Source organism: Pseudorasbora parva, chromosome 25 (genome assembly GCF_024679245.1).
Source record: "Pseudorasbora parva isolate DD20220531a chromosome 25, ASM2467924v1, whole genome shotgun sequence".
In the NCBI taxonomy this organism is placed as follows: domain Eukaryota; kingdom Metazoa; phylum Chordata; class Actinopteri; order Cypriniformes; family Gobionidae; genus Pseudorasbora; species Pseudorasbora parva.
This window is the reverse complement of record NC_090196.1, coordinates 18,127,753-18,140,123: the sequence shown is the minus strand read 5'-3', so window position 1 is coordinate 18,140,123 and position 12,371 is coordinate 18,127,753. Positions and strand designations below refer to the sequence as shown.

At 38.4% G+C, this 12,371-nt stretch overlaps 1 protein-coding gene across 1 annotated transcript in view; it reads left to right on the top strand.

Moving 5' to 3' along the window:
- Positions 1-3,083: 3,083 nt before the first annotated feature.
- The window catches only part of tafa5b (TAFA chemokine like family member 5b), a 62,897-nt gene continuing 53,609 nt past the window's right edge, over positions 3,084-12,371 (top strand). The window contains exon 1 of the mRNA XM_067437174.1: positions 3,084-3,379. Within this exon, the coding sequence (XP_067293275.1) occupies positions 3,271-3,379 (109 nt within the window). The 5' untranslated portion in view covers positions 3,084-3,270. The remainder of the gene's footprint in view (positions 3,380-12,371) is intronic.

The following is a 12,371-nucleotide window of genomic DNA, read 5'->3' as shown; positions in this document are numbered from 1 at the left end:
AATTACAAAAAGTTTGAAGTTATCATCTACAGTGTATAATATCATCCAAAAATTCAGATATTCTGGAATGATCTCTGTGCGTAAGGGTCAAGGCCGGAAAACCATACTGGTTGTCTGTGATCTTTGGGCTCTTAGACGCTCAACACATGTCTCCCAGAAATCCTGTTCAACCAATCAGGTGATGACTTTGAAACTCCTAAATTTTGGCATATGCATCAGATATTCAGCTAACACTCCATGTGTATGACATCTAAGGCTGAGACTAGAACAAACCCAATTCCCCAAAAGTTGGGACACTGTACAAATTGTGAATAAAAAAGGAATGCTATAATTTACAAATCTCATACACTTATATTTTATTCACAATAGAATATAGATAACAAATGTTGAAAGTGAGACATTTTGAAATGTCATTCCAAATATTGGCTCCTTTTGGATTTCATGAGAGCTACACATTCCAAAAAAGTTGGGACAGGTGGCAATACGAGGGCAGAAAGTTAAATGTACATATAAGGAACAACTGGAGGACCAATTTGCAATTTATTAGGTCAATTGGCAACATGATTGGTATAAAAAGAGACTCACAGAGTGGCAGTGTCTCTCAGAAGTCAAGATGGGCAGAGGATCACCAATTCCCCCAATGCTGCGGCGTAAAATAGTGGAGCAATATCAGAAAAGAGTTTCTGAACTCTTTCTGAAAATTACAAAAAGTTTGAAGTTATCATCTACAGTGTATAATATCATCCAAAAATTCAGATAATCTGGAATGATCTCTGTGCGTAAGGGTCAAGGCCGGAAAACCATACTGGTTGTCTGTGATCTTTGGGCTCTTAGACGGCACTGCATCACATACAGAAATGCTACTGTAATGGAAATCATGGGCTCAGGAATACTTCCAGAAGACATTGTCGGTGAACACAAACCACCGAGCCATTCACCTTTATTTTGGAAAACTGCTCTATGGTCAGATTAATCAAAATTTGAAGTTCTTTTTGAAAAAGACCATACTGCATCAATTACAGCATCATGGCTGCATAGAAGAAGGATCCAGGTACTGAAATCTCCAGCCTCCAGTCCAGATCTTTCCCCCTTAGAAAACATTTGGCGCATCATAAAGAGGAAGATGCGACAAGGAAGATCTAAGACAGTTGAGCAACTAGAAGCCTGTATTAGAATTCCTAATCCTAAACATGATCAACTTGTCTCCTCAGTCCCCAGACGTTTGCCAACTTATTTCTCCCTTAAAATTACAAATTTTCTCAGTTTAAACATTTGATTGATATGTCATCTATGTTGTTTTCTGAATAAAATATAGAAATTTGAAACTTACACATTATTGCATTCTGTTTTTATTCACAATTTGTACAGTATTTGGAATCGGGTTTGTACAATTTGCTGGCCAATAAAGGCATTGTACTTTGTCAAAAGCATATCAATTCACTGTTCACAGAAGCCATTTTCAAAGCAATCAGCTTTCTGTTGGTTAACGTGGCAAATTCACGTGAATGCAAGCAAAATCTGTGTGGGGAACTTTTTCATATGTTTTCATACAATCTGCTTATGTTTAGGGTGGGGTTAGGGGTGGACCTAATTCTTACTTATTTCTAAAAGTTGCCATATAAATTAATATGAAATCGCCACCTCGTAAAAATGATTACATTTTTCTTTGAGATATGTTGTGATCGAAAGGCATGAAAAATTATATAGTTCGAAATATTTCCTCTCCTTTCCTTCAGCAGGCCGCTTTGAAGTAGTTGTGATTTCCCTTGGGGGTGCTCAGAGGCCAGGGGGTGGACACCAAGGGGTTTAGAAAGAGGTGGGTCGAGGGCTGTCTGCTATTGTACACACTCATCTGAGTAGCCCAGCAACCCAAGCTCCAGGACTATGAATTATAGACACGCGCCAGACACCGGTGTCGACTCTTTGCCCCAGGAACCCACCCACACTTGATCTATTGATCCTTCAAAGGGATGAAACTTGCATGTCATAAATGAAACCATCAAAAACACCGTCATCTCTCACGTGTATGACGTAGGAAAACAAGGCTTTCCCATGAGGAAGCCAGTGCTGAGGGCTGACTTAATTAGATTCCAAGTTTTCCACCCTACATTAGAACGCATTTTGATTCCCATGTTTGTGACTATTATTTTCCAAACAGCACTTTTCCTAAGTGCTATAGACTTTCAAAGATTTATCAAGACCATTTTATTTGGTCTCTGCTTGGATATTATGTTGGTATCCACAGCTTGAGGTGATGTTGAATTCAGAGGCTTATCACAGGGGAAAATGCTATACGTAATGTTGTGAATACTAAAATGCACAGTGAAATCAATGCAGTCAATGAAAAATGCATATGTCTGAGATGATACGCAAGGAAAATCTGTTAAAAATGTAGTTTTGAGATGAAAGTGCCATGTTTCAGAAATCGAGTCTTAATAATAATTTTGTTTTCATTTTTCATTTTTGACGTTTTTGACAGAATTCTTGATTTAGTGGCTCTAAAATGTCAGGTAGCCTCTTATGATATTTTATTTAAATCACACTTACACACACACGCACGCACGTAGGCTCTCTCTCTCTCTCTCTCTCTCTCTCTCTCTCTCTCTCTCTCAAGAAAATATAAAGAGGTTTATTTAAGTAGGTTTAGTATGAATTGCCTTTTTTGTTGGCTTTATCTGTAGGCTGTATATACAGTTTTTATGTAGTAGCCTAATATTTTATCTATTATGTACAAAAAAACTAGCCTACGTCGGTGAACCATAGAAACAGAGTATTACAGCATTTCAGACATTTAGCCAGGAAGGCATTATTTGATTGTGCTTTATGAGGGGAAACGCACAACAATCAGCCTCTTTTCTGAATCAAAACACCGTTACTAGTTATCAATCACTTTTCTGTAGTCGCCAATTGAAATGGCAGCGACCGCACTCTCTCCAACTCCGATTTTAGGAAACCAATTTCTTTATCAAGTTTTACAACTATTATACCTTGCAGGCCATTTTTTAGTTATCTGTCGGTTAGTAGCTCTGTGAGACCTGATTTAGCCCATGTTTCTTTAAAGTGTTTCCTTTAACAGTCTCTAACGCGTCGCGATAACACAGGGTCTTCTTCATTTGCAGTCTCATTTTAGTGCCGCTCACGGATACGTTCGCGCCGTTTCTCCCTCGTTTCTTAATGGCAACTTTGAGACGAAAGCCGACGCGTGAATAGCTGCTGGCTATATGAGCCTGATTGGAGGGTAATTTGACTGGAGAATTGAGACTGACTTTGATGGCTTCACCCTTTAGGAAGAGGACTAGACGGAGGGATGCGTGGCTGACGATGCCCTCAACTTTCTGGGTTGTGGTGCTGTTGAGCGGTCTGCTGATCCTGTGCTGCGGTAAGGAAACTGCTCCTCTGCCGTATGAATCTTTAATTTATTCCCATAACTCGTCCACAATAATGTAATTGATGTAGTGATATACAATTGCGAGTTCAGTAGCAACAATCAGTTCGTTTATGTGATAAGCTCGATATGAAACCATGATCAATCAAAACGAGGAGTTTTGGTTAGAGGTTAACCCCAAGTCCTATTACATAGTTTTTTTTAGATATTCATTTCCCCACTTTTACCAGTGACAGGCACACACACATACATACAGCTAGATAGATGTAAAATTTTAACACAATAATTCCCTCACTTTTACCAACAATATATAGACAGATAGATAGATAGAGATTTTAAACATTTATTCTCTCACTTTTACCAACAGTATATATAGATAGACAGACAGATAGATATAAATATAGAGATATATCTGTTGTTTTATGTATTCATTTCCTCTCCTTTACCAATGATAGATAGATAGATAGATAGATAGATAGATAGATAGATAGATAGATAGATAGATAGATAGATAGATAGATAGATAGATCGACAGATATTCGTTCCCTCACTTTTACCAACAGAATATTGGCAGACAGACAGATAGATAGATAGATAGATAGATAGATAGATAGATAGATAGATAGATAGATAGATAGATAGATAGATAGATCTATTGTTTTATGTATTAATTTCCTCTCCTTTATAGATGGACGGACGGACGGACAGAGATAGATAGATAGATAGATAGATAGATAGATAGATAGATAGATAGATAGATAGATAGACCAACCTTTCATAGTTTGTTACTAGCAAGATAGAGAGGTGGAGAGTAAGTAAGTGAGTGGTGAGAGAGAGAGAGAGAGAGAGAGAGAGAGAGAGAGAGAGAGAGAGAGAGAGAGAGAGAGAGAGAGAGAGAGAGAGAGAGAGAGAGACGTCCATTTAGTTACTACCTTTAACTTAATCAAGTTCATTCTCTCTATATGACTAGATTACCGGTCTGGTGTTTGGGGACTCTGGAGTCAAGCCCCACTGTACTGTGGCTGTCCCACTACCTGAGTCTTCATTAGCGTCGTGTTGTCCTATTGATTCCATCTATAGCACTGCATTTAGTTAGAGGACACAGCAAAAAAAAGACACTTCCTCCCCAGTGGCCTTTCAGCAAATGGGCAAAACCCCTTAATCAGTTTTATTAGGGGATGTAGCATTTCTGGAGCAGACACCCAGAGCCCATTGTAGCTTTCAGAAGGGCTGTATTCTTGTCTGCGTCACCATTGCATATTGACTTGAGTACATTAAAATCTTTAGTTCTTCCTCAGACAGGCCAGTAAATGGAAATCTTTATTGATTGCTCTGCGGAGACAGCATTCACACAACATTTTATCCCCTCAACAGATTTTGGGACTTCTAATACGGGGGCCTAAGACAGACAAATCATTTTATTAAAAGGAACAAGAATCTTTTTCCACGTATTTGAGCCATTATTTATCTTTTAAAAGCTAGAATGCACCAGCACCACACTAGAGTCCATAACTCACAATAAGCTTGGAGACAGGCCATCTGTTCAGTGCATACAAATAATACACATAAAAAAACCAACCTAAAATCTGTTCTCTAACCAGCAACTATAATGCTCAAAACAGTTGAATCAACCATTTCTCTGCATGACATTGGCCCTAAATTATTCATGCCGAAAATTTGCAATATATTGAGTGGTGTGCTGAGTCAGAATACAAAATAATGGGATTTTAAGAAGACGTTATTCTAGAGCTGACACGCCGTACTCTTTTAATCTGGCTATACTGTTCTCTGGCTTTTAAAAATCAAGTTATGCAATTGCTGTGATGTCCAGCGGCGTGCGAGTGGCTCTTGACCTACAGGCTCATTATGCAGAGCACCTATAAGCTGCTCATGATAAAGCACTTGCATGAATGCAGCCATTTATTGTTTGTATCAGTTTACCATGCTGTGCAGGCATATGCTTTATTATGCATGTGATGAGGTATGAAGACCGCTAGCATTCTTTTAAACTTCCTTTCAAACAAGCAAGCTTAAAAATATTGAATTTCTAAGAACAATCCCTTCTAAAGTGCTATTGAGACACTGGGTCCCTCTGACGGCACTCGCCGTTCAAGAGCTCTCGTGGGGGGATCTTGGAGTCGCTTCTTTAACGTTCTAAGAGCATGGATGGGATTCATTAAAATGGCTTTTCAAATGCAAAGGGTGGAAAAGACTCTCAAAGTAGTTGAGCAGTTAGAGAGCCATAATTCTAAATTTGGATTTCTATTACTTGAGCTTCAGCCCCCAAGTGAAAACTGAGGCAAATCATCCAGGAAGTCCTCACGCTGCATATTTAGAGAGATTTGCAAATTACAGACACGTATAGTTTCAATTTGCATCAAATAAACCATTTTGAAACAAGCACAAGGGCACTGTTGGGGGAGCTACTTTGAAACTAGATTGCTAAGCTGAAAGCTCATTTAAAAGAGAACTAGCTAGATACATTACAAGCTACTAACTAGCAATAACTAAGTACTCAGGACATTTTGACCCAAAATTTATTTATTTAATTTTTGTTCATCTGAGTTTGTTTCACTATATTAGTGAGGATCATTGCCCTAACCCAATCCCTATCCCGTTTTTATGAATTGTGGGGACTGTCTATCTCCATAGGTGTAATGGATTTTAAATTGTACAAACTGTACATTCTATCCCCCTACACCGCCCTTGCCCCTAAACCTAACCAATCACAGGAAACATATGTTTATAACATATGTTCATATTAAGTTTATAAATCCATTTACATTATGGGGACCGCTGGCTGGCTGGCTATAAACAAGTACACACGCGCACACACACACACACACACACACACACACACACACACACACACACACACACACACACACACACACACACACACACACACACACACACACACACACACACACACACACACACGCACACACACACATGTCGTGTTTCCATGTTTTATGGGGACTTTCCATAGGCGTAATGGATTTCATACTGTACAAACTGTACATCCTATCCCCTTACACTGCCCCTGCCCCTAAACCTACCCATCACAGGAAACATTCTGCATTTTTACTTTCTCAAAAAAAATCCTGTGTGATTTATAAGATGTTTTCCTCATGGGGACCTAAAAATGTCCCCACAAGGACAAGGATTTCGGATATTGCCATTTTTGTGGGGACATTTTGTCCCCATCACGTAGGGATTACCAAGCCACACACACACACACACACACACACACACACACACACACACACACACACACACACACACACACACACACACACACACACACACACACACACACACACACACACAGTCTGGTGCGCTATCTTTGTGGGGACTTGCCATAGACGTAATGGTTTTTATACCAGACAAACCATATATTCTATCCCCCTACACCACCCCTGCCCCTAAACCTACCCATCACAGGAAACTTTCTACATTTTTACATTTTCAATAGAACTCATTATGTATGATTTATAAGCTTTTGTACCCATGGGGACCTCAATTAAGGTCCCCATGGTGACACGAGTCCCCATGAGTCTGTGTGCATTCAGGTTGAAGTCCTCACCAGGCTAGAAAAACATGTACACACACACACACACACACACACACACACACACACACACACACACACACACACACACACACACACACACACACACACACACACACACACTTTTAAAGCCACAATGCAGGCTTCATACAGATATGGTTAGACTTTAAAAAGTTTACAATATAACAGAAACTCTTCAAAACAAAACATTAAACTATTAAATCTTCCATTTTACGTTAATCTCTCTCACAAAAACAAAAAAAAAAACAATATAACACTTACATTTAGCATTTACTGTCCCTTTTGTGTCATGGCAAATCATGCTGGGAAATAGAAATCACAGCCCAATTTAAATTTAAGTTAGTGTACATTAGTGCAAGTTCATAAAACTCAAACAGTGAAACAATTCAGATTACTTCAAATGTGTGTATTGAGAACTCAAAAAAGAAAGTTCTAAATGCTCATGAAAGTTAATTTTTAATTAGTGATTTGTAATGAAAAATGTGTTTCGTTTGAGTTTGCTCTATTCAAACCAATACATTATTTTGAGTGTAAGGTTATACAGTGTGCACAGCATACACAGAGTTACATTAAATACAGCAAGAGTTTTGACACACTACATTCTCACTGCAAAAAGTGTCTTGTTACTGCAAAAGCCAACATGTTTCCAAACAATGGTACTAATGCCACTACTGAAAATGTAGCAGATGCCAATGCATAGAGGGAAAATGGCACAGTCATAGAAAGAAACAGTGTTTACTTAAGTGAAACATAAATGAATACACAAACACATAGACACACATTCATACACAAAGAGCAAAGCTAGTCACTTTGAAGATGAGAGAGCACAAAAGCATGCCTTGAGAAATATTTCAAACTTACAGGACTTGACAAAGAAGTTTTTTTAGTTGGCAAAATACTAATCGCCCAAGGCGCTACTCCACTATGGGGGCAGGGTGAGCCTTTTTTCCTCTAAAGGAAAAAAATAAATAAAGAATAAAACTGGGAAACAGAGAAAAGAAGCAAAAAGAGACAATCAAACTAAAGTAGATGGGAGAATTTTTTTGGTCCAACGATTCGTAGCCGAGGAAATTAACTACTCTGGATAAGTAAACAAGTTTGATAGCAGCGCCAGGAAAGAAATATGAAGTCTGGTGCACGTCAACTAAATGAGCTGCTATTTTAATAAAGCCAGCGGATAATGAAGCTGCTCAATTAATGTGCTTTATGGTGTAGTTAGTTTTTCCTGTGTTCCTCCCAAGCTTCCGTTCCAAAATTGCACTGACATTGAGATACCTTCTACACTTCCACACACAAGCCTACAATAGATCAATCAGTCCGTTTGCAAAACCTATCGCGAGGGAGAGAGAGAGAGAGAGACAGAGAGAGAGAGTGTTTACAAGAGCTCATTCAACGGACACAGGGGAAGAGAAACCCTGAAGATATTTATTCAACTGTAGCAGTGTAATTCCAGCTGATACATTCATACATTTTGAAACATGACTTTGTTAAGCTTCATTGGCTGTCTCTGGGAAACAAAATCTCTCCACTTCTCTATTCCTGAAACCTTGGTTTCTTGCTTCTGCTCTTTTTTCTCGGGAGCAATAAATGTTAGATTGTATTGGCACTATATAGTCCCGGCCAAATCCTATTAATATGTGTTATATTAGGTTTTTCGTGGCAATATCGAAAAGAATCTCTCTCATTCCAGACGTTCACCCTCCAAAACTTTCAGCGGGTGAAGTTCATCATCCGCAAATAATACTTTCAGAACCAAAGCATTGTTATATTTTCGGACAGAAGGTCAACGGCGTTGTGAGCCACATGTAGAGTGCAGCGTGTCTGTTAGTGACTCTCCTCCCTGCCGTCTGGCAGGCCACTCTATCCTCAGATTCACGCTCTCCCAGCTTAACTAAATCAAGTTCAATTTGAACGCAGGAGACGTGCCAGAAGTGCCATTGTGTAAGTCTTGAATAATGTAAAGCAGCTGATGCCTTTGCTTGCTGCGGAATCTCTTTGTGGCTCAAATAATTTAAGAAAAGCTTTCAAGAATCGCTCTTGCGGCAGCGTTGGAATGCTTTCTCCGGTCTCTAAACACAAATTGTCATGTGCAAAGAGCCTGGCTGCCACCAAGGTCATTTTGTTCATTTATTCATCTTTTTTTTTAGCCCCCTCCTTTGCAGGTATTTGTCTGTATTGACTGCGGACTCAGGCGCTACCTGCTTGTTTATAATCGGCTTTAACCTCAGGTCAAAAGCTGAAACAGTATCATTGCCATCCGTTTCCTACCCGTGCTTGAGACGTTGTATATCTACATTCATTTTTCATAAGCTCAATGAACGCTGCCAGAAGTAAACAAGAAAAATCACTTTGTTCCATAAGTCCCTGACATGCTTTCCATTAATTGGCATTCTTAATGGAACAGAATGCAGGGGTCTCGAGATGTGAAGTGTCACAAACTCAGGGAATGGGATGTTGTTTGTGAAAATCTGATTTTGGCAAATCTAGATTAAAACAAGACGAATTCTAAGATTAGTACTCTTTTTATTCCTGTTTGTTGCAACTTAATGTGCTATAATCATCAGTAAAATTTAGACATCTTAATCATATTTTTTTAGGGTAAAATGTAGTTTTATATATGGTATATCGTCATGAAATATATCATGACTGATCAATTTAAAAATAGCATTAAACTTTGAGGGTGTCACATATCAAAACCAGAATTAATAGCCTTGTCATAAAAGGGTAAAATGATCTGTTATTTTAAGAGATTTTTTTGACCTCGACACAGTCATGACTGTCTGCTGCAGGGATCTATCTATCTATCTATCTATCTATCTATCTATCTATCTATCTATCTATCTATCTATCTATCTATCTATCTATCTATCTATCTATCTATCTATCTATCTATCTATCTATCTATCTATCTATCTATCTATCCATCCATCCATCCATCCATCCATCCATCCATCCATCCATCCATCCATCCATCCATCCATCCGATCATTTCCTGTCTTTGTTTTGTTTAGACTAAAGCAGTTTTGACTTTTTTTGGTTTTAGTTTTTCTTAGTTTTTTTGTCCTTCTCTCAAATGTGATCATATTATGCCAAACTATTTAATATAGGTTTCTTTCCATTAATTGAATTAATTTAATTTAAGAGTTTTGTTCTGCATTATGACAAGCACAGTAGTGAAAACCTGATTTTCTTTGATTTATGCCTCCATAAATATCAAAAGGAATTTATTAAATACTCATAAACAAAAAGGTATGAATAGGAATTTAACTCTTTCCCGCCAGCATTAAAAAAAATTATAATATTTGTACTAAACTTTTATGGCCCCCAGAACATTTTGTTGTATGGATATCTGAACAACATGCAATATATCAAAAGAAAGAACAGTTCTTCTGCTTTTAAACAAAAAATATTATCGTCACCTTCCTAAAAGAGTTGCAAGTCAAACGATTTGGGCAATTATTTTAGGAAGGTGGCGTTATTCTAGCTTCATGTATTCTTTTTATCAGGACTTGAGTATGGGTAAGTTTCATAAAAAAGCAAGATTTTTAGCATTTTTAGCTGAGAAAATCTATTTTTTTTCAAAGACTTGATCAGATTCAGAGCGGTGATCAAAGCATAGATGGAGTAGAGTTCATCAACACCCCTAATGGTTGCACAGTTCTACAGCTCATCCTGGGTCGACATTTCAGTCAGTAACATTAGGCAGTTTTGATGAAAAAATTCCATCAACGGTGGGGAAAGAGTTTAGCCTGATGTGGTCATACTCAATTCTAGTCAGAATATGAGTCTGAAACTGCTCCATTGGGCTGTGATAATGGGGAGTGTTTCAACCAAACCAGGAAAGACATCAATTGGATAGACCTACAACCAATCAGAGCAACGAAGCGACGCATTGTCAAATGTCAACAGAGCTCAACTGAACTAAACGGGTTGAAGCGACTATTATGTGATATACCTATGAGAGCGAATTTTTGCAGGCAACCTTGCCAAAATAACACACATTTTACCCCCCAAACACCATTTTCCCCCAGAGAACCCCCCGAGAAGCTATTGTTTAGGACTAGTAGTTGGTGGGTTTTGTTGTAAAAACTTGGCAACCCTGTCTGCACTTGCACTGGAATACACAATCTTTGCCGGTGTTGTAAAAAAATAATAATAATTTAATGATACACAGAGTACTTACCCAACATGATCATCATTTCTGAGAGAAATTGTGAAGGTGAATGCATATACAAACAAGCTCTCCATTTAGGATTCGAAAAAATATAATCCAAGCCTCTTTGATGACGTGGATGATTACGTTACTGTTGATCATCTGTCCGTCATCGTCTAAAGCCCGCCCTGATGATTTCATTGGTCCGAAAAGTTTCTGTTCGGGGATAATAACTTCTCTATGGAGCAAGGCCAGACCGAACTGTCCGACCGAAAAAAATTGTGGGCGGGGCTAAGTTCAGCTGGCATCCAGGCTAAAAAAGAGTTGTTGAGAAAACGCTTCACCGCTTTCGACAGAATTTTCCAGCTTTCCGCGTTTTCAATGTAATATGGTAGGGGGTGATGTTACACACCTTCTAAAATAATACAGCATCTTCAGACAACAAAAATAGGGATGAAAAAGAAATGCCAAACCAAAAAGGAGCATATAGAAGTTGTTTATGAATGAATTATCGAAACCATGAAGAGTTTAAGGACTGTGCAAGCTTTGAGGGTGGAAGTGATCATTGTTCTGAATCCGATCCGCGGACAAAGGTTCTGAAGGCGAAAGGGAGTCAAACACAGTATTTGTATGGTGTTCCTAATAATCCTTTAGGTGAGTGTATAGTATGAATGTAATCCAGACTCACCATGTTGCCCTTATCACATGACCTACCAGCGTCAGTTGCGTCACTTCACTGCCATTCATAAATCCTCTTGGGGTTTACCCTCTCTGGGGTAAAGTGTCCATCATATGCTCACTTCAGAATCTTGCCTGAAGTAGGTCATCCGGGAACTTTTTGCCTAATGTTTTATCAGTGCTGTGAATTCGGACATAGTTATTTTGTCTTAAACTGTTTTTTGCAACACGATCACGAGAATGCGTATCAATTGTAGTGTGCAATGTTGTGGAATGTATAGGGCAAAATGAGCATGCATGATACACACTTTATGGATTGTATATGACACGCACTTTGGTAGGATGGGGTGGTGGGTTTGTGCATATAATAAAGTGCATAATATGCGTATAATAAAGTATAATAAAAAAATGCGTACCATATGCACTTCAAAACACTGAAATTTGTTTGTCCAATTTCAATTTTTCTAGTGACTGATCAAATTTCAGTTGGCCAAATTGAATTTCTGTGAATTGATTCAATTTAATTAAAAGAAATTCAATTTGGCCAACTCAAAAAATTTGAT